General features: G+C 35.2%; 2 protein-coding genes and 1 long non-coding RNA gene across 9 annotated transcripts in view; 2 read left to right on the top strand and 1 right to left on the bottom strand.

The window, feature by feature from the left end:
• The window catches only part of LOC135841073 (uncharacterized), a 272,383-nt gene that overhangs the window by 100,870 nt on the left and 149,269 nt on the right, over positions 1-22,244 (bottom strand). The gene's annotated exons all lie outside the window — the stretch shown is intronic.
• LOC135841068 (uncharacterized) lies at positions 10,955-14,422 on the top strand. 2 transcript variants are annotated; one of them, XM_065357871.1, is made up of 7 exons: positions 10,955-11,107; positions 12,907-13,011; positions 13,171-13,374; positions 13,471-13,666; positions 13,742-13,815; positions 13,903-14,062; positions 14,144-14,422. In XM_065357871.1, exons 2-6 carry the CDS (start codon positions 12,916-12,918, stop codon positions 13,975-13,977), a joined length of 645 nt encoding a protein of 214 aa, XP_065213943.1. In that variant the 5' UTR covers positions 10,955-11,107; positions 12,907-12,915; the 3' UTR covers positions 13,978-14,062; positions 14,144-14,422. The 2 variants fall into 2 exon arrangements, with proteins under 2 accessions (XP_065213943.1, XP_065213942.1); XM_065357870.1 differs by having other exon boundaries at positions 13,736-13,815.
• Rdl (Resistant to dieldrin) overlaps positions 14,470-22,244 on the top strand; it is an 85,969-nt gene continuing 78,194 nt past the window's right edge. For all 6 annotated transcript variants that reach the window (XM_065357855.1, XM_065357852.1, XM_065357854.1 and 3 more), the window contains exon 1: positions 14,470-14,610. In XM_065357855.1, coding sequence (XP_065213927.1) covers positions 14,495-14,610 — 116 coding nt within the window. In that variant the 5' untranslated portion in view covers positions 14,470-14,494. The remainder of the gene's footprint in view (positions 14,611-22,244) is intronic.

Below are 22,244 nucleotides of genomic sequence, written 5' to 3'. Positions count from 1 at the left end.
TAGATTTTTGGTAAAGGCTATAGGTGGATAAGTATGGTGAATTTGCCCCCGAGAGCTTCAGGGTTGATATTTGCATGGAAGGTGGGTACCCTTGAGCACCTTCCGTCTGGAAAGTTTCAGATCCCCACACCCCCCGTTTTTGAAAATCCCCCCCTTTCTAAAATTACAATAAACATTTTTTATATGTTGTTCAGCATGAAAACGAGTCCATAATATATTTTTTTCAGAATTTTTGAGAATCGGAACGATATGAAAGCTAGGTTTTGAAATTTTTCGAGCTAATTTTTCGTGCGAAAAAAAGTGGCAGCACTGATATTTATGATATCACTAAAAAGCTTTTCAAAACCCCTACATATTGGAAAAAAACTCCATTTTGGTAGGTATCGCGGTTATCGAGTAATCCACTGCTGAAATGAATGATATACAAAGTTCACTGAAAACTTTGACACCTCTGGCAGCCTTTAAAATAGGGGCTAGAGGGCTGCGATTTGCACCATTGGTCATCTCTTCGGAAGGTCTTTCCACAGAAGAAATTTCAAAAAAATCTTAGTCCGGCATATGACGATAGGAGTAATTGCATCCCCCCCCCCCATCCTAAGGAACATTTTAAAGCAAACTTGCCCAAAAAAAAGTTGGCCTTACTTACAAAATGGCGGCTATTTTGATTGACAGGTCAGTCGAAATCGCGGATTTTGCGTTTTAACATAGAACTTGCACGAACTTTTTCAAACTTTACATGGATAGATCGAGAGATCATGCAAAAATTTATCACCTGTCAAAATTTCAAGTACTAAAGTGCGTTTTTCGATTTTTGGTGAATTTTTGAAAATCGAATTTAGGCCAAAAATGAGGGAAAAAATCAAAATTTTACCAAATTGACCAAGAAAGCTGAAATTTGAGATATACCCTATTTTCGACACGCCAAATCGATTGGGAACGGTTTCAACCCGTTTTGAGCAGTTCTGGAGCCTCCAGCAGATTTTTGAAACTCGAAATTCCCACAAAATTCCATCAAATTGAAGTTGTAAAGCTAAGATTTATTCGAAAAACTAATTTCAATACGCTACGAAGTACTGCAGGTGAATTTCAAGTTGTTTTGGATCCTCTAGCGACTTTTTGAAACTTCATAAAGCCTCCAGCAGAGATTTTTGAAAACAAAATTTCATCAAATGGAGATGGAAAGCTGAAATTCACTCTACACTCCAATTTTAACACCCTCTGAAAACGACTTCTGTTGGGTTTCAAGTCATTTTAGAGACTCCAATGACTTTTTTGAAAATTATACTGGAGCCTCCAGTAGATTTTTGAAACTTAACCAAGATGGAGAGTCGAAATTCATTCTGCAAACTAATTTCAATACGCTACGAAGTTGACTGCTGGTGAATTTTAAGTCATTTTAGGGCCTCCAGCGACTTTTTTGAAAATTACTGGAGCCTCCAGTAGATTTTTGAAACCTGAAATTTCTCCAACATTAATTTATCAAATGGAGTTGGCAAGCTGAAACGTACTTCGCAGACTAAATGGTGGTTTCAAATGGTTTTGAAACTTCCAGCTACTTTGGGAAATTTCAATTTTCCAAAAAAACGCCCTGTGAAATCCACCAGCAGTCAACTTCGTAGCGTATCGAAATCAGTTTGCAGAATGAATTTCGACTCTCCATCTCAGTTTGATGAAATTTTGGGGAAAGTTCAAGTATCAAAAATGTACTGGAGGCTCCAGTAATTTTCAAGAAAGTCGCTGGAGGCTCTAAAATGACTTGAACCCACGTGAAGTCGTCTTCAGAGGGTGTTAAAATTGGAGTGTAGAGTAAATTTCAGCTTTCCATCTCCATTTTGATGAAATTTTGTGAAAATTTAAAGTTTCAAAAACCTGCTGGAGGCTCCAGAACTGCTCAACACGGGCTGAAACCGTTTCCAATCGATTTGGAATGTCGAAAATAGGGTATTTCCCGAATTTCAGCTTTCTTGGTCAATTTGGTAAAATTTTGATTTATTCCCCTCATTTTTGGTGAAAATTGGATTTTCAAAAATTCACCAAGAATCGAAAAACGCACTTTAGCACTTGAAATTTTGACAGATGATAAATTTTTCCATGATCTTTCGATCTACTTTTGTAAGGTTTCAAATATTTCGTGCAAGTCCTATGTTGAAACGCAAAATCTGCGATTTCGGCTGACCTGTCAATCAAAATGGCCGCCATTTTGTAAGTAAGGTCAACTTTTTTTCGGCAAGTTTGCTTTAAAATGTTCCTTAGAATGTTTCCTTTAAGAAAAAAGTTGTCTCGGAGGCTCGGGGTGGGGGTTGGGTGCAATTACTCCTATTGTCATATGCCGGACTATCTCAGACCCCCCCTTACCACTTCTTGGTCGAATTCACGTGGAATGACCCAGGTAATACTCATGCAGATAATTATATTTTTGAGAAAAAAATTCTTGTTCTTGATTTAGCTTCAGAGATATGAAATATCTGGCCCCCTGGGTGCCAAAAAATTTGATAAATTCTCGTGGCTAGACTCATTTCTCCTCTATTGTACATATTTTGAGTAAATTCCAAATTTTTTATTCAAAACACGTTGAAGTATGCTTTCCACCCCCCCCCCCCCGAAATAAACGTTTTATCACCATTATAGGCCAGGGGATGGGGTGGGTAGAGCTAGGGCCAATTTTTAAGTCCTAATATTTTTTTAAAGGTGGGTACCAAAATTTCAGAAAAACCGAAGACATGGGCATTTCACCTGTTTTACACGGGAATACATATTTTATACCCTATAATAAGCGATTTGCAAATTTGTCAACCATTCAGTGGAACCCTGAAAAAAAAACAGGTCCTGAATTTTGAGGACGACAATGAACTAGGCCGACGCAGAATCTCAAATGCTATTTTTCAGAATATTGGACTATTTTTGCCAAAACAGGTATGGTATAGTCACTTCAGCAAAAAAATACTACTTTTTCGAAAATTCTCAACTTTTCAGTACCTGTATCTTCGCTTTCAGAGATGCCTACTTCCAAAGCTAAAAATTTTTTGGGCGACTTTCAACTCTGAATGAAAGTCTCCGCTGAATTTGGTCAAAATCCTCGGACACTTTTTCTCGCTATCCATTCTCATTATATGTACTATCCTCCTCAGGGATGTGAATCGAAAAAAAAAAATAATTTAACGCTATTCGAATAAATTTTTCAATACCTAACATTAATCGTCGTTCACTTGTAATTACCTACACCCTACCCCCGGTGTAAAAAAAATCATAAAAACCAAATAAGCCATCAACATTAAAAATTCTATCGTGTAATTTAAAAGACACTCGAATTCGCGCCAAAGTAAAAGGGGGTAGGTTAGGTACTCGTACTCGTACATCTCAATTGATGTCGAGTATAGCGCGATATTTGGTCGGCCTTATTCACGCTAATTAATTTTTTTGTCGACTGATCCGCGCCGCCGTTTTATAACAGTAGGTATACACAGAGAGAAAAGAGAAAATAAGCATTTAGATTCGGAAGGGATAAAATTGAATGAAGAAGAAGAAGACGACGACGACGACGACGAAGAAGAAGAAGAAGACGAAAAAAAAGTGTATCTATAATTAGCGCTAACGTGCGCGCGGAAGCGGAGAGGGTTACCTACCTATACTCGTACCTACGGTTAAAGGCGGAAGAGTCGAGTCGAGTCGAGCCGGGCATGGGCAGGGCAGGGCTTGGGGCACGTGGGGGCTGCCGGGAGGACGACGAAGGTGCGAATAAATACACGATCGAGTAAGAATAACGCGATACATCGGTCGGTGTACTGCGTTTAAAGAGATTTCCACATATTAGCTCGTTGGGGAAAAAATTGAAATGGAAAATTAAAAAGAAAAGTAAAATAAAAGAACGAGTTTTTCCTTGAAAGTGAAACGAATCGTGTGCGCCGTTTTTACTGCTGGGTACACGTATACCAACATCTATACACTGCAAGAGGTTACACCAAAAACAAGATAGGTACCTAGTTACTTTTGAACTCGCCCATCGGCTGACGTGACGTCATCTGGAAGAACCTAAAAAGTAGGTAAGCCATTTCCGCAACGCTTTTTGTATGACTGAAATTACGTTTTTCAATTTTTTTGGCAAAACGAAGGAGTTTGGGTGAATTTTTATGGAACATAATTTAAAGATGATAAAATTTACTATCGATTGGTATATATTTCATTGAATATTGTGCAATTATTATAACGATTTTATGATCATTTTCATGTTCGGATTTTTACTGTACCCGAAGTTCAAATTGAAATTACTCAAAATTTTCAGTGGACAGTGGACACATAGGTGTTTTGAGTAACCAAAATGTTCAGAATTTTATGCTCTTTACTTTAGTCTTTTATTTGAAGCGTTAGCTTTTATCGTTCAAAATAATTACGACTGAGTGCTTTAAAAACTTAAAATTATTATCACTTTACCAAAAATCCTGAAAATTTAATCTTTTTTAATACCTATGGTTTTTTATTTGAAGCACCAACTTTCATCATCATTCTCAAGTTATCAAAATTCAATTCAAAGCTGTCAAAAATGAAGAAATCCAAGATATTTTAAGCTTTTAACTTGTTCCACTGGCAGTCCATTTACAACGATTTTACTGCATATTGGCTCTTTCCCCTCAAAGGCCATCACCTTTGTTTTTAACAACGAGATTCTCATTCCGTACTTATCAGCTACTTTCTGAAGGTTGTACATTGCTCTCTGCAAGTCATCTTCGTTGTCAGCAAAGACCACTTGATCATCAGCAAACAGCAGGGTATTGACATGGGTGTCATTGACGTAATTGTGAAGTTGTTGTAGCTTGAGATGTCAATCAGCCTTTTACCATTCTTCTTTACTGTGATTTCTCCATGTCTTCTTACCACTCTGTCATTTTCACTTGACTTTGTTCTTGCATTGTGGTCTCCCATTACAAAAATGCTGCGTTTTGGGTTCATCTTGTTGATGGTTTTTTGGAGCTGCTTGTAGAACTCGTCACTTTCCTCCTCTTTGCCTTCCTCTGGAGCATATACGCCAATCACTGAAATAGGTATCTTGGTTCCCAAATTTCAGATTTATCTCAATTTGTCTTTCACTCCATATTCTATATTTCTATATGCCTGGATGTTGTCTTTGAGTCTGTTCCATGTATAAATCATAATCCCTGCTCTAGCATGTTCAGCTTTTTCCACTCCAGCATATACTCGGGTGAATTCTCCTAGTTCATCCATGGCGCTGCCCTTTTTCTTGGTTTCCGTGATAATGGCTAGGTTGATGTTTCTCTGCATCAAGATGTACGTATTCCAGCTCTTCTTCTTTTCCATTTATTCCTCACACATTCCAGGTAGAGATCTTCAGCCTGTTTTGTTTCTACCATAGCGTGGGCTTTTTTGCGTGCTACCCAACAGGGTTCCCTGATTTTCCAGACAGTTTCTTCTTATTTTTGTTTTCTCAAGAAATTGTTTCTTTCACTTCTACGGGTTTTCTAGCCCAAGGAAGTATAGCTTGATGAGGGGGCTGCCCTCTGCGCCATCAAGCCCACTTTCCCAAAGATCGGTTATAGCGCCAAATTTTTGCTTTTGCACAGGATTCGTGCCTAGCCTTAGCAGTATTTATGACTCTTGAGTATCGGGGTTCTCAAGCTTTGCTGCTCTTCCTGTTGCTGCTTCAGGGATATTTTCCGATTGTTTTCTCCTCTACCCTACTTCCTGAGACAGCTTGATGTTGTAGCCCATTCAGGTTGCAGCGTTGATGCTGGGCACACACTAAGTTGTTAGGTTTGGTCTTAGCCTCATCTTCAGCTTCCAGCCTGCTGAAGATGAGTTACCAGCCTCTGCGACATGGATGCTCCAAACCTCTCTTAAGGTTTGTCTTCTCTACTCCTGGAACTGGCAGTTGTAGCGTAGATTGTATGTACTTACCCCAAGTTGGCCCAAGAGGCCATCAGTTTTAATATACAGTGGAACCTCAATAACTCGAAATCCAAGGGGAATGGTCATTCATTTGGCTTATAGAGGTTTTTGAGATGATCAGTTTTGAGTTATGCAGGTAAGATTTTGAGAGTGTTCGAGTTATAGAGGTCTTACGAAATGAATGAATTGAGAGATATGTAAGTGCAAAAAAGATAGAAGTATGAATTGAAATATTTGAGTTATAGAGGTAAATGCCAGACAACGTACGACTTATAGAGGCTTTCTCACTATTTTTGGGCTAAACTTTAGCTTCCGAGTTACAACTGAGATAGGTAAATGCATAAAAGATGAAGGTATGAATTGAAATATTCGAGTTATAGAGGTAAACGACAGACAACGTACAACTTATAGAGGCTTTCTCGCTATTTTCGGCAAAATTTTGGCTTCGAGTTACGACTGGTTTGTGTACTCAATTTCGACTTATCTGAGTAAAGTTAACATTGAGTGTTATGGAGATTTCAAGGGGAATGGAGGTTGGTTCGGATAATAGAGGTTTTCGAGTTAAAGAGTTTCGAGTTATCGAGGTTCCACTGTATTTTTTTAAAGGTACGTACCAAAATTTCAAAAAACCAAAGATATGGGTATCACGCCAAGTTTCTGCGTGCGCTTTAGTCAACTTAATTTCAACTTTAGTAGGCAACATAGATACGCAACTTTTTTCAACATCGATTACACCGACTAGATCGTATTGTTTTTCAAATACTTCAGATTCTTTAGAAAAAAATATACTAATTTTGAGACGAGTCGGAGATAGAGAAACTTGAGATTTATGAGGATCGTAATTTTTAGCGAAAACTGATATCACAACGGATGCTCCGGTTTGATGCCAATCGATACGACATTGAATAGCTTGTTTCTGTTTGAACTAAAGCACTATAAAGGGAAGTACTCGCATACGCCATCTTGGATCCAGTTTACCTTAACGGACGTTATCAGCCATAAGAATACATACAATTTTTCGCGGAAAAACTGCAAATTTTTCGATTGTTCGCGAGTTTTGGTGAACTTTTAATTAGTCATAAATGAAAGCCAATGAAATTCCCTATCGATTGATACTAATTTTTCATCATTTAGAGGAAAATTAACGATTTAATGAATACTTTTCTTTATGTCGAAATTTTCAGTAAAACTATGCATACTTGAATACTTATATCAAAATGTTCGGTATTTCTTCCTCTTTAAAATGATTTTTTACCCAAAGCTGTAGAAGCAACCGTTCAAAAGTACTCTCTAAATTTGAAACAGTCAATTTCACTGCTTAGCAGTCACGACATTTTGCCTTTTTAAAGCAGTAGTTTTTTTTACTGCAAAACAGTGAAAAAACTACTGCTTTAAAAAGGCAAAATGTCGTGACTGCTAAGCAGTGAAATTTGACTGCTTTAAATTTAGAGAGTATTCGAAGTTTGAAGTTGCGAAAACAAGGCAAAACCCAACTACGGACAGTACGTACGTATTGAACTTTGAACTAAAATTACTCGAAATTTTCAGTGGACACCTAAGTAGGTATTTTAATATATCAAAATGTTCGGCATTTCTTCCTCTTTAAAATGCTTTTTTACCGAAAGCTCTACCTTCAACCGTTCAAAAGTAATTGAAGATAATGTCACCAAAATGTTCAAATTGTGTTATCACTGTTATCAATTCAAACAATGTGTTGATGACAGTGGCGCCCAGAGGTTGCAAAAGTGGTATTGCAGAAATTTCATGAGGGCCCCAAAATTTTTTTCAGGAGGGCCCCATTTTTTCAGAAAAAGCCTAGTGATTGCCATGGGTATACTTAATTGTGCAATTTTTTTTATGGGAAATTTGGATGAGTTGTATCTTGTCTAAAACTATCCCCTAAATTCAAATTTCTCAATTTCTATTATTTTTAAGAGCCCTGTATTGGTTTGGTTATGTTCATTAAATTTCTGAAATTGATTTTCCATTCTTGAAAGTTTTTGAAAAATTGTGTACATAGCAGAACTTGAATTTGCGAGGGCGAAATGATGAAAAAATTGATTAAGTATTCAAAAAGTAAAATAACTGATGCAAAAAGTTGATTTTTGTAGCTTCAACATTTAAAAATTTCAACAATAGTTTTCAGGAAATTACAATATGTTTAAAAATAGAAATAGGTAAAGGCCCGAGCGAAGCGAGGGCAAAAGCTTTCGAAAATTGATAATTTTTAAAAGTAAAACAACATTATTTTCGACGTGAGAAGTTAGGTTTTTTACCCCCCACTTTGGTCGGAGAAAAGAACAGGAAAATGATGATTCGAAACGTGAATAACATCATTCTTGAATATTCTTGATAATGCAAAAAACTGGTTTTCATGACTTAGGCACAATTTTTTTTCTGAGGACATGATTTTTACATTTTTATAAAGAAAGAATAAATTTTTAATTTTCGGCGAAAAATAGGACATTTTTTGACATTTTTTCGAAATTTGGGACTTTCTGGAAGTTCTGATTGAAATACATTGGATTTTTTTTTTTTGGAAAATTCCAAGTAAAACAATATTACTTTTGATGTGTAACGTGAATATTTCTTCTCTCAAACGTTGGTCAAAGAAAGGGAAAAAACGATCTGGCCCGAACGAAGCGAGGCAAAAGCCTTCGAAAATTAATAATTCAAGTAGTAAAAACCTATGGTTTTTGGTAATTCTTAGATTTTTTCAGCATACACAACTCATTTCCAACTCTCCCAACTTTGCCCAAAAATTTCCAAGCTTTTATCAACAGCTTTCTGTCTTCAGGGACGCGCAGAGAAAATCTGTGTTTCGAAATGAGGGTATAGGACAAGTCATGCTATTTGGGAGGGTGAGGGTGCATCGTTCTTTTGTCGACAAAAAATTGTAATTTTGACGCAATATTCAAAATTTTAAAGTGCTGAGCACTGTGATATCAAACATTTTTGAAAATCTGGTATTTTTCATATGTTTTGAGTATTATGAGTACATATTTCTGGAATTTTTCTGCTTAATTTTCATCTTCCTACTATTATTGAAATCAGTATCTTAAATGACCCAAGCGAAGCGAGGACAAAGTTTTGAAAAATTTGTAATTTGAAAAGTAGAACATCATCAATTTTAATGAAAAAATTCTGTTTTTCTGATTTCAACATTTTTCAAACTCATTCATATAGGTTTCTTGAAATTGTAATTTTGCAGAAAAGAACCAAATTCGCCCGAGCGAAGCGAGGGCAAATGCTTTGGAGAATTTGTAGTTTGAAAAGTAGAACAACATCAATTTTTATGCAAGCATTCAGTTTTTTTGATCTCTTCTTTTTCTAAATTTTATCAATGGTTTCTTGATATTTTAAACGTAAAAAGGAGAATCAAATTGATCCGAGTGAAACGATGGCAAAAGCTTTTCAAAATTTATACTTTCAAGAAGCAAAACAGCAGTAATTTTGAAGTGAAAAGTCAGTTTTTCTATCACTGGAATTTTTGAAAGTTTGAACAAAAATGCATTCCAAGCACAATAATGAACAATTTCAAAAATAGAAAAAACAAATAAGCCCGAGCAAAGCGAGGGCAAAAGCTTTTGAAAAAAAAAAAGAATTTTGAGGATAGATTGCCTGGTGGTTTAGTCGGTAAATCAACGATTTTGCCGGCAAATTCCAAATTTCCACAGATCATCAAAAGTGGTCAATTTTAAATTTTCAAAGATCACAAAATCGGTATCAAACGCGTTACCGACGACATGCCCACTTGGTTCATAAAAATTTACAGAGAAATCGCAAAAATTAGGGCCTGGAGGATCCATTTTCCTAATCTTGATTTACTATGCATTAAAAATTCATAGCTCAAAAGGGGCCTCTTTTCACTAGAGAGTGCATTATTCACCCAGAGAACTTATTTCTTTTGGGGCTCACTTGAGCATATAGCATCTGCGAACTCTGTTGAACACATAGGCAAATACTCAACGAATAAAATATGCAGGTAGGTATGTAGATGAGCATATGAATAATGCTGTTAGGTATTGTATTAATTATGGTACTGTACACATTCATTGTGTTGTGGTTAATTTCTTTTTTTTTTCTCTAAATAGATTTTTTGTCTACCAAACTTTAACTTGAGGGGCCTCAAATTCTACTGGGGGCCTCAACATTGCAAGGGCCCCTATTGCAGCCGCAATAGCGCAATACCTACGTGGGCGCCACTGTTGATGAATAATCTATTTCCGCAACTTTGATCTTCAATTACTGAATTTTGCCAAGTTATATTTTTGTTGGTTCACATATTGGTAATTGGTACTTGAATTTGGATTGGAAATTAAATTATTTTACATGAATTAGATACATAGAGATCTACATACATAACATGACGAATTGGTGAGCATTTGAATGACTAATAATCAATCACGTCATTTATGCAGCCGAAACCTTTTAGTACCAAATCAAATAATAGAATGAGATAAGGATCCATCGAATGCCTACTAGAAATTACTCATCACCTGTCCTATTCTTCGCTCCTTTGAATCATCGCCGAATAAAATTATAATCACGTAGGTATCTAACACATGACTCATTTGCAATCCCTTTATATTGTATGCCTAAAAGATGAATAATATTGATAACCCATCTAACACCTTCGATTGCCAAAATTTTTGAAACGCGACATCGTTGAATTTTTATAACCCTTTGTATTTTGAAATTTCAGATAAGAGAACACGGGCGCGGCGAAATAGCAATACAAAAGGCATTCGTCACCGCGGTACAATTTTATAATCCCTATTATACTCCAAGTTGTTATCAAGATGCAGCTCTATCGTATAAAATTGGAAATTTTATTTACCACCCGCTGTGCTTACTCACCACCTGCTATGCCGACTCGAATTCGAAATCCGAACACCTGCCACCAGCCACCTGTGTCTGGGAATTCTATACCTAAACCAGTCTATTGTACCCTTTCGAAATTTTAACCCCACCCCCGGAGATAATTTTTTGGGGAACCAATCAAATTGAAGAGGGGTGTTCAACCCTCGTTCACTTCAGAAATTGCAACATTTTTCTGCGCTCATTTGTGTTTTTGATTTCGCGGAGGCAAGGTCTCGGACTCTTTCGTGTATATTAATGTTGCGTTTAATTAATTTGCGCGCTTTATTTTCGGTTGATTTTTTTTCGTTATTTATATTATTTGAGAATGCCTGCTGCACCTAATCAGGTAAGATTTAATTTAATTACTGCTTTGTTTTATAATTTCAATTCGAGTAGTTAGCAATTATTTTGATTTTTCTTTTGGACTTAGTCAATTTTTAGATTTGAATTTCAAGTTTATTTTAACGTAACCTGCTTTTAATTTGATGCTTTTATTTTGATTTTAGAACCGAATTTAACGTGATGATTTTTAAATTTTATTTCGGTTTTAGTGAATTTTCGTATTTGAATTTCGAGTTTTAGATTTGAATTTCAAGTTCATTTTAACGTAACCTGCTTTTAATTTAACGCTCTTATTTTGATTTTAGAACCGAATTTAACGTAATGATTTTCTAATTTTATTTCGATGTTAGTGAATTTTCGTATTTGAATTTCGAGTTTTAGATTTGAATTTCAAGTTCATTTTAACGTAACCTGCTTTTAATTTAATGCTCTTATTTTGATTTTAGAACCGAATTTAACGTGATGATTTTTAAATTTTATTTCGGTTTTAGTGAATTTTAGTATTTGAATTTCGAGTTTTAGATTTGAATTTCAAGTTCATTTTAACGTAACCTGCTTTTAATTTAATGCTCTTATTTTGATTTTAGAACCGAATTTAACGTGATGATTTTTAAATTTTATTTCGGTTTTAGTGAATTTTCGTATTTGAATTTCGAGTTTTAGATTTGAATTTCAAGTTCATTTTAACGTAACCTGCTTTTAATTTAATGCTCTTATTTTGATTTTAGAACCGAATTTAACGTGATGATTTTTAAATTTTATTTCGGTTTTAGTGAATTTTCGTATTTGAATTTCGAGTTTTAGATTTGAATTTCAAGTTCATTTTAACGTAACCTGCTTTTAATTTAATGCTCTTATTTTGATTTTAGAACCGAATTTAACGTAATGATTTTCTAATTTTATTTCGATTTTAGTGAATTTTAGTATTTGAATTTCGAGTTTTAGATTTGAATTTCAAGTTCATTTTAACGTAACCTGCTTTTAATTTAATGCTCTTATTTTGATTTTGGAACCGAATTTAGCGTGATGATTTTAAATTTTATTTCGGTTTTAGTGAATTTTCGTATTTGAATTTCGAGTTTTAGATTTGAATTTCAAGTTCATTTTAACGTAACCTGCTTTTAATTTAATGCTCTTATTTTGATTTTAGAACCGAATTCAACGTAATGATTTTCTAATTTTATTTCGATTTTAGTGAATTTTCGTATTTGGATTTCGAGTTTAATTCAACGTAACCTGCTTTCAATTTAATGCTTTTAATTTAATTCTATAGTGAATTTAAACGCTTTTAATTCGATTCGAAACTGAACTTGACGTAATAATTTTCCAATCCGAATTTAAGATTGTAACGTTAATGCAAAGCAACATTTTGGGACGCATTGTCTAGTTTGAAAGGCTTTAGTTGTAAGTGAATCACGATGGCCTAATCCTATCAGCCAATCAGGTTGTTGAGTTTCGTAGGTGGGTACGCAAATGTGGTTGCGAATCTAGTGACTCATTCAACTTGTTGGTTTGTTTGGGGGCTGTCTGTTATTTTTTTTTATTCTAAAACATTCCTTTGACCTCTTACGTCACTTTCAGCCGAGTTCAATGATTTTTGAACCCGACATCTTGCTTGCATTTGTAGTTTGAAATTTGAGTGAGAAAGATCTCTTGTCCAAATTGTTACTTTGCATTAACGTTCAACTTAAAACTTGATCATGTTTCACAGACTGGTGATTTAATTCAACTCGATTTAATCTATATTCGTTATTTAATGTGTCTTGTGTTGTTTAATTAATCAAATTGTTTCTCTGTTTTCAGACTTAACCCATGCGTTCGATCAGTCTTGTGGACTTGGTGGAACAAATTCGATGTATTCCCTGGATATTTTACAGACACCGGATATGGATGCTTCGCCGATTAGTGGTAAGTACCAAACTTTATTGAATTAAATATTTTAGTAATTGAAGTGTAATTCAAATTTGTTTGTTGTGTTGATTCAAATGTTAATTGAATGTTTTTGTAATTGAAGTGTATTTTAAATTTGTTTGTGTTAATTCTAATGTATGATTGTTTTTGTTTCAGCTGACAGCAATGCATATTTCCGATCTGCTTGGACTTCGTACTCCTCGAGGTACTTCGTTGGTTAACCCAAGTTGTCAATTAGCTCCCTCGATTATGAATTTGACCGGAGATCAGCGTTTCCCGACGAACGTTGAGAATTCAGTTTTGGAATCGTCCATTATGAGTATTTCCGATAAACCAGACAGGAAAGGATACTTACACGAGGTAAGTACTTTGTTATTTTGAATCATGATTTAATTTACTCTATTGTTTGATGTTTATTATATATTGATGTACTAATACTTACGTTTTCTATTACAGAGATGTGGCCATAGTCCTAAAACTGCTTGGCCTCTGACGGAACAAGGAATTGCGAATGTTCAGAATTTGCACGTAATCAGATGTATGTCTGGAATGACGAACGCTCAATTGATGCAGACTTACGAGTTCATAAGTAGGATTTTACAGACTAACGATGCGCTTGAAATGGAAGCCAGATGCCATCGTACCGCCGCCGGTAAGTTTTCTTTGAAAGTTAATCACTTACCTGAATTGTTTGATAGAAATTTGACTAATTTTTGTTCAGTTTCAGGCCATGCTGAAGCTCAATTTACGTGGTGTGGTACATTGCCGAATCGTTCGTGTATGGGACCTTATTCAAGTAAAGTACGTATTGATTTATTTAGATTTAATTTAGATTGCATGTGTTTTATTTATATTATTTGATTAATTAATTTTTCCATTGTTTTACAGGTATTTCTCGGTGGCTTACCTTGGGATATATGTAACGGAGGAAATGCTGATTTGTTCGTTTCGTCAATTCGGTAACGTTAAAGTAGAATGGCCCGGAAAAGAACAGGCTATCGCTCAGCCTAAAGGATACGCTTATATTATTTTTGAGAACGAGATGCAAGTAAGTATTTCTAGTTATTTTACGAAGATGTTTTTTGTGTGTGTGAATTGTGATAATTATTTCGATGTTCATTTTTTTCAGGTAAAATTGCTGTTAGAATCCTGTCGCGAAGGAATAGACGAAAACGAAGGTAGTTTTTACTACAAGATACCATAGCTATACGACGTATACGTGTATACGTAGATATGGTACGTACGTACGTACGTAAAAGCTTACGCGTTGGGCCCGGCGCGCTACGATCGATAGTAATAGGCAAAAAGATTTGCGCAAATGCGGGCTGCCGCGCCCCATCTGTCGAAAAAACATAGGACCAAATAGTCGCCGCCAATGAGAGCCACCACTCCCAGTTGTGAATTCGGATCGCATCAGTACGGTTTGCCGGGCTTTTCCTCGACGAAAAATAATGGAATAGCCCCGCGATAAACTTAAAAAATGAGGGGTCACTCGGGGACCCGGCTCATAAAAACCGGTTTCCTGCTTTGGTTTCAAATTTTTTGCGCTTTACTTTTGGCACCCGAAGACGGTTGGTTACCTATCGTCAGAGCTGCGTAAGTAAACGCTTGCTAATACATTCTTATACATTCGTATTTCGTGTACAGTAATCGTACCTGTTTTTTTTTCTTTTCATGTTCTTTTTCAATTTTCGTTTTTGGTTTTGGTTTTTTTCTCATTTTTTTTTTTTTATCATGTAGGTACTTGATTAGCACACATTTTACGACTTACTTACCTACGTTAGTTATCTATTTTTTTGTAGCTTCCTCGTCGGCGCATGATTTGAAACCTTTGTCAATAGTAATAATAATCTTGAGATATTGAGATTTTGGATGGCATTTTCTCCGCAAATGGAACATATAATCTGTCATTTTTCAAAATGTACTGTGCATTGTTAGTGCGATATTGGAATAAAATCGAAATCATCAATCATATTAGAAAGATATTTTTTCATTAGAAACTCAGACGACGACAATGACGACGAAGTAACAAATACTGTAGAGTGTAGATATATTTTTTCAGTTAGAAATGCAAGTAGCTTGGATTAGAATGGTTTCAATATCTATCTATTGATCTTGCATGGAGAACATTGAGGAGTACTTGAACGTTCGATGTTTATAATTATAGTAAAAGTAAGATACGTGAAATTAAGGTCAAAATGTGAATAAATTGTGAAGTAAGGTACTACATATTTCGCTCATTTTAAAAAATTGATCAATTATACCTGCATAAAATTAAACTTTTATTAGTCTTCTGAACTTTCAAACTGTCAATTATTTTATTCCTCGAATGTAAATAGAATTATCTACAGTAGGTCAATCGATTTTTACGGATAAACATTTTATGTATGAGAGGATATTTCGTGGTTTGGAAAAAAACACATCTTTTGAGCAGTAAATTAAAAAACTGTGGAATGCAAAAACTCACTGGAGGCTTCAAAATAGCCTCAGAAATAAAATAGATGTTCACACAAGCTCGCTTTGTTCGAAGAAGAAAACATTTTTAATAAAAAACTAATGTAGCTTTTTAAATTTTCAAAAAATCTAAAAATAAATTTCAGTACTTTAAGTTTTGCTTATGAGAGTTTTCAATTTCAAAGAGAAGGATCCAAATTAGCAGACAAATTTTTAAACGAGACAAAACTGAATCGAAAGAGCACGCTAAAATACCTAAGTACATCACCAATTAAAATTTCAGACGCTAGAATGTATTTTTCGATTCTTGGTTAATTCTAATACTTGAATCAAATTCCGGCCAAAAATCTAAAAAAATCATAATTTCGCCAAATGGACGAAGAAAACTGACATTTCAAACGAACTCTCTTTTTGACCCCCCCCCCCCACCGATCGATTTTAACGATTTCGAACAGTTTTGAGCAGTTTTGAAGCCTCCATCAAATTTTTGAAAACTCAAAATTCCTTTCAAGTCGTTCATGGAGCTTCTAGTCATATTTTTAAAATTCCAAATTTTCAAAAAGTGCCCTAAAATTATCCAAATCAACCACAGCACGCTGTTAACGATCCGCTCGACTTATTTTTGACCAATTTTACAACATTTTTTGGAAAACTGTAATTTTCAAAAAAAATTCTAGAAGCTCCAGTTATGACAGAGCATTTTGAAATTACGGTATAAAGTACAATTTTTAACTTCCCAATTTCATCGGGTAAAATCTATCCAAAGAATTGGAAAATTTGAAAATGCTCTAAAATCAATTTCTAAAACGAAAGAGGGAAAAAGCAGTACGAAACGCGAGTTTTTTCGAACAATCGTACAACAAGTCAGATACCACGAGTGCGATAACATAGATGGTGTTGTAACAGGTGTAGGTAAGATAGGTAATTAACCTACTAAACGAATTAAATACGGGGTTCGGCTTCGACAGCGAGCGAAAACGCGTTTTTAATACAATCGTCAATAGCAAAGAATTTTATATTAAGAATTTGAAACAATATTTCCTCGTGAAAATTACTGAAAGAGAAAATTGAAAATTTACAAGCCTTAATTTATTCTTTTCGTTTCTTTTGATGTAGAGGTTTTTTTTTCTCTCGTTTTTTTCTTCCTCTTTCAGATACTTTGCTTTTTTACATCGCGGCGTTATTTTTTTTTTTTGCCTCGCCGTTCTCTTCGCTGGCTGGTTTGTTTAGTGTTTACTTTGTTCATATTTGCAGTAGATAGATACGTCTTCCAATTTTCCGGTTTACTTTCCTTTCAACCGTCTGGAAAATTGTTTCGACGAAACGTAGGTATGAAAAAAAAAAAAAAATGCTACGAGTATAAATAGTAAGCGTGTCGATAATACGAGTACCTACATCGTACATATATGTATACTACAGTATAGTCTACAGGTAGGTATACCTGGTACACTTGTATGTGAATATAGGGGGATAGGGCACAACCGTAGCCTGCGAGTAGGTAGCAAGGTACACATAACAACCACACGAACAACCTAGATTAATACTGTTTGACGACTGCAACGCGCCAAATGAAAAAAATTTTCCTCATTCGGGTCGCATTTCAAGATTTACTCGAGTACTCGTCCGAGAAGTAAAAATGGTGTCCAGCGCGGGCACGATGCGATGCGGTTGGGGGCACGTAAACGAATCAATTTGCCCGGAATTGCGGCAATTTTTTTTCCATTCTTGACCTGTCTGCAAACAAACGAGTCTTTCTATCTATAAACACGTCTTTACAGTGTTGCAGATGTATTTAGCCTATTTGTACATTTTTTTCACTCGATTTTTTAGCTTTGGAATTTTAGATGAAATGAGTGAGGATTTAGGTATTCGGATTAATTCCTACAAAAGGTTTTTTTGCGATGCCTATCCTGTAGTGGAAGGGGTCCTATTCAACATACTTGAAGTTTCACCCCTTCAAGTTTTATCGATTTCGTCATATACTCAATCTTCAGAATTCGTTTGAGTTGGTTTCAAATCCAAAACTTTCTCCAGTGATCACGTTTGAAGAAAAAAAAAGTGAATGAAAAATTTACTGTTCGCGAACGAGTAAACGAAAAAAGCTGAAATTTAGGTTGCAACCTAATTTTTGACCTCCTCCGTTGATTTGGTATAATTTTGAGTAGTCCTAAAGCCTCGAATAGACCTTTGATTTCTCCAGTTTTCGAAAAAAAATGGATAAATAGATTGTAACTGGAATTCAGTAACTTTTCCTAAACTCGGATTTACTACTCGGGAGGTTAAAAATATCCGAATTTGAGCATTTTTCGACTGAATATCGAAATTCGAATGACAAATATTTCATTTTTTCAAAAATAACCATAAAATAAAATTTTGAATTTGGACTACAGGCACAAACCAATTTTGAAAAGATTTGCTCGAGCCATAGTCAAAAGGGTCACAAAGTATAGTAAATTCAAGTTTACCTATATGGGCTGAATTTCATTTTGATCCTATTTATGGAATTTTTTTGAAAAACTGGAAAGTCTGCTGATTGAGAAAGCACGCAAATACAATGTGTGCACTGTGTTATGTCTCGGCGATTACAAGAAAGCATTTGACTGCGTACAATGGCAAAAGCTGTGGAACATTCTACTCAAGATAGGTGCACCAATACAGCTGTGTGGCTAATGAAACAATTGTACAAGGGGAGCATGGTACCATGGTAAATGTCCATATCAACAGAGAAACAATATTGGAGAAATTTTACCCAGAGAGAGGAGCACGACAGGGCTGCATTCTATCCCTGCTTCTATTCAACCTATACAGAGAATTTATAATTCAAGAGACTCTACAGCTAATTGTAGCAGAAAGTGCCACCGACGATGGCTCAGGCAAATGACAGGGACAAGTATCAATTGAACGTGTACAAATGTCAAATCTTCACTACACTGATGACACAACCCTCATTGCCTCAAGCGTCAAAAATATGATCAGTTTTCTGAAATGTGTGGAAGCGGTTAGTGCAAAATATGGCTTGCTGACAGGAATGGAAACCAAAATGAAAAAAAAATATCGGTTATTTTTTAGCGGTTATTTTTTTTTAAATTATTTATTATGGTTACGGTTAAGGGTTATGGTTATAAGCCATAAAAATAAAGGTTACGGTTAAAAATAAAGGTTACGGTTTTCTTTCATTTATCAAAAATTAATTGCACTTCTATGTCAAAAAAGTGCGTCTGCGTCCAAAACAACGAAAAAAACGCAATTTTACAGCCATTTTTTGAGTTTGAAGAAAATTTTACACAAATTGAGACCTTTTTTTCTCAAAAATCATAATAAATGTCATATTTCACATGAAAAAAAATGAGATTTTTACTCAAAAAAATAACCGTTATGTATTTAACCAAAACACAAAAATAAATCGGTTAAGGTTATGGTTAAAAAATTTCAAATCAATAATTTTGGTTATGGTTATGGTTACGGTTACAGTTTTTGCCTCATTTTAGCGGTTAAAATTCATTTTGGTTAAAAATTTCGGTTACGGTTTCCATCCCTGCTTGCTGATGAATAAAGCAAAGATGAAGATCATGATTATGAATTCGCATGAGAACAACTTGCCTAAAATACAGGAAATTGAGCGAGTCCAAGTGGTGAATCAATTCATGTACCTGGGATCCGTTGTTAATAACAAAGGAGGCAGTGAAGCTGAGATGAAACACAGAGTACCCTATTGACAAGAAATACACGTTTTAGTCTCACTTTTCAGTTATTACACCCACATGTTTTCAAATCTGCTCCCTTTTTTCAAATCCGCTGTTACTCTGTTCTACTGGAAACTGGTTTTGTTGAAGTAGACCGCGTTTTTTTACTGCATCTGCACTGCATTTATGCCATCTCACACTCCAGGGGGTCTTTCATAAAAGCAATTACTCACTGCGTTTACACCGCACTGGGTGTAAATGCACCAAAAAACGCAGCTGTGCGGTAATTTATGTTGGTAAATTACGGCAGTATTTTACCATATTTTACAGTATTTTACCAAAAGTTTATTACCATATTTTACCATAATTTACCAAAAAGCAAAATTCAACGCTTTTTTTCAACTTTTCTTTAGGTACTTAGTTTATAAATCTCCATGGAAATTCATGATTTGAAAGTTGACAAAAATTTTGGGTGCCATTTATTGGCAGGACGCATGACAGATTAAATGATTTGAACGACAAAAAAAAGTGTTTTGCACGACAGATGCTAACGTCCCAAAACCACTTTTTTAATGACATAAACCGTTTTCAACCATTGCACAACAACAAAAATTCAAATGCAAGCCAAAAAAATTAAGTGAACGCCAGCGTATGACTGACAAATTGAATGAAATGCATCGACGACTTTAGTAAATGAACGACGACATAATGATAAAAGTGACAAATTTTTTCATAAAATTAAAATTTCCAAAAACAATTAATTATTAAAGATATTAACGTAACATAAGAACGTGTATGAATAATTATATGAGAAGTGCCTTTTTAGCCTTGTTTGGCCTACCTACCCCTCTTCCTCTTCTGCCCTAGAGGCACATTTTTTGCTTCTACTGTCACAAAAGAGCGGATTGGGCACTTTCAAAGATACAGGGATTTGGTGCCGGGTTTTTTGTAGCTATGATTGAGGGGGAGGGGGGTAACAAAGAAATAAAATCATGTGTACTTTATTTTTTAAATTTTTACTCTCAATATTTTGACTAATGTTGTCACTATGAGGAGGCTGGGGGTATAAAAATTACAAATTTGACAACCTTTAAAGGAAAAAAAGCAAAATTTTTAAGTATTTGTAAGAGGATAGACAAAATTTTGAAAAAGTTGGAGTTTTATAACTGAAAAATAATGTACCTACTCATACACTAAATTGAGCCAAATAAGTTGAATAAAATACTTGTGAAAAGATGAACATTTTGTGAGAGCGGAGTGAAGGCCAAAATTTTGGAGAATCCAAACTTGTAAGGTGTGAAAAAATGTTATTTTTGTTACTGTTGAGTCCCATTTTCGAATGATTTGCATTGTCGGGCAATTGAAATAATTTCGTCGGGCTTTCCCATGTTCGTCGTGCATTCGCTTTCTCAAGGTGTGAATTTTCTATATGCTTGTCTTTGAGGTTTGTTGTTCAATGCACTGTCATTCAAAAACATGATTTTGTCGTGGGATTTTCCTGTCGTGCAATTCCCTTAATCTGTCGTTCAATTAAAGTTTTCCCAAAAATTTTCTCTATAAATTTTCAGAAACTTTCTATGGAAAATTTCCTATATTCGCTAATAACACCTCACAGACGAAATTTTACTTCAGGGCATGTCAGAAGTTCAGAACTTTGAAGTGAAACTACAAATAATTCTTCATATCCAAATTGGTAAAATACAGTAAAATGCCGTATTTTAACAGCGAATAAATTACAGTAATTTAACAGTCCTGAGTAGGGCACAAATCACACAAAGCACAATGTCTCACCTAAAGAAGATATGATCAGATGCAGCAGTGAGCAAGACTCTAAAGATAAGGCTTGTAAAAACACTCTAGTTTTCTTAGTTTTTCTCTACATGTCAGAAACCTGGTCAGTATGCGAAAGAGACAGGAGAAAAATTTACTCACTGTAGATGTGGTGCTGGAGTAGAATGCTTCGGATCCGATGGATGGTGAAGAGCACTAATGTGTCCGTCCTGGGAGAAATTGTTGTCCAGAAGAGGTTGTTGGTGGCAGTACTCAGTCGAATCCTCAAATACTTCTGACATGTCACAAGGGAAGATGAAATGGAGTCCCTATCCATTCAAGGCAAGGTGGAGGGAACAAGAGAGCGCGGACGTTCTCCCACGAGGTGGACAGACTGCATCTGGAAGGTCATTGGATGTATGTACCTTCTGGGCGTGCATCAGGAGTGCCAAAAAAAGAGATACATGGAGGGAGTTGGTGTATCAGGGTCACGGAAATGGCGGCTGCGGCATCGTAGTCACGATATCCCCTTAGGGGTGAAATGGCACCAAGAAGAAGATCTGCTAGATGCTGCTGAATAGCTCAAAACCACAACTGATCTACTCTGGAGGTCGAGAATAGGCTGTAAACCAAGTTTAAACCTTTTTGATGTCAATTTCATCAAATTTCTTCTTTTTTTGTAGGAAATTGGCCAAATTTTGAATTTTAAAAATTCTTTAAAAATTGAGAAATGAATTTCAGCATCTGATTTGTGTTAGTGGTATATTTTAGGATCCTTTTTTATGATTTTACGTTGTTCAATTTTGACATTTTAGTGCGAGCTGGGATATCACCTTAGAGAGTAGTTGAATCAAAAAAATAAATAAATAAATAAATAAATGAATAAACGATCACGTTATACGGTTGACGAGACTTTCAGAGTTGGTTTTCAAAAACCAAATGAATGTTCCAGCTCACCAGGGAACCCCTTGCACACTTGTAGCTATCTATTTTTTTCACAAAAGCATACAGTTTGAATGAGTAATTTTTCACTTCCGAATCAAATGCCTAACAAAGAAAACATAGTGAGAGATGGTGCACTTTTTCGAGACCCACATTTTTCGAAAAAATGTTGCGATTACCTTTTCAAAGCCCATGTCAAAAGTGGTTTCTAATACACAATTGCAGTGAAACATTCCCAAAGTTATGACTGCCCAATCACAGGTAATTGCGATATATTGATAGGTGTAGATATTTTTTGAAAACAATTTATCCTTAAAAACACCACCATTCTTACTTCTGTCAAATTATACGCAGAGTTGATTTTCAATAACCTAACTTACC

This window comes from Planococcus citri, chromosome 3, assembly GCF_950023065.1.
Source record: "Planococcus citri chromosome 3, ihPlaCitr1.1, whole genome shotgun sequence".
Taxonomy (NCBI): domain Eukaryota; kingdom Metazoa; phylum Arthropoda; class Insecta; order Hemiptera; family Pseudococcidae; genus Planococcus; species Planococcus citri.
The sequence above is the reverse complement of the archived record's forward strand: the minus strand, read 5'-3'. Positions and strand labels throughout refer to the sequence as shown.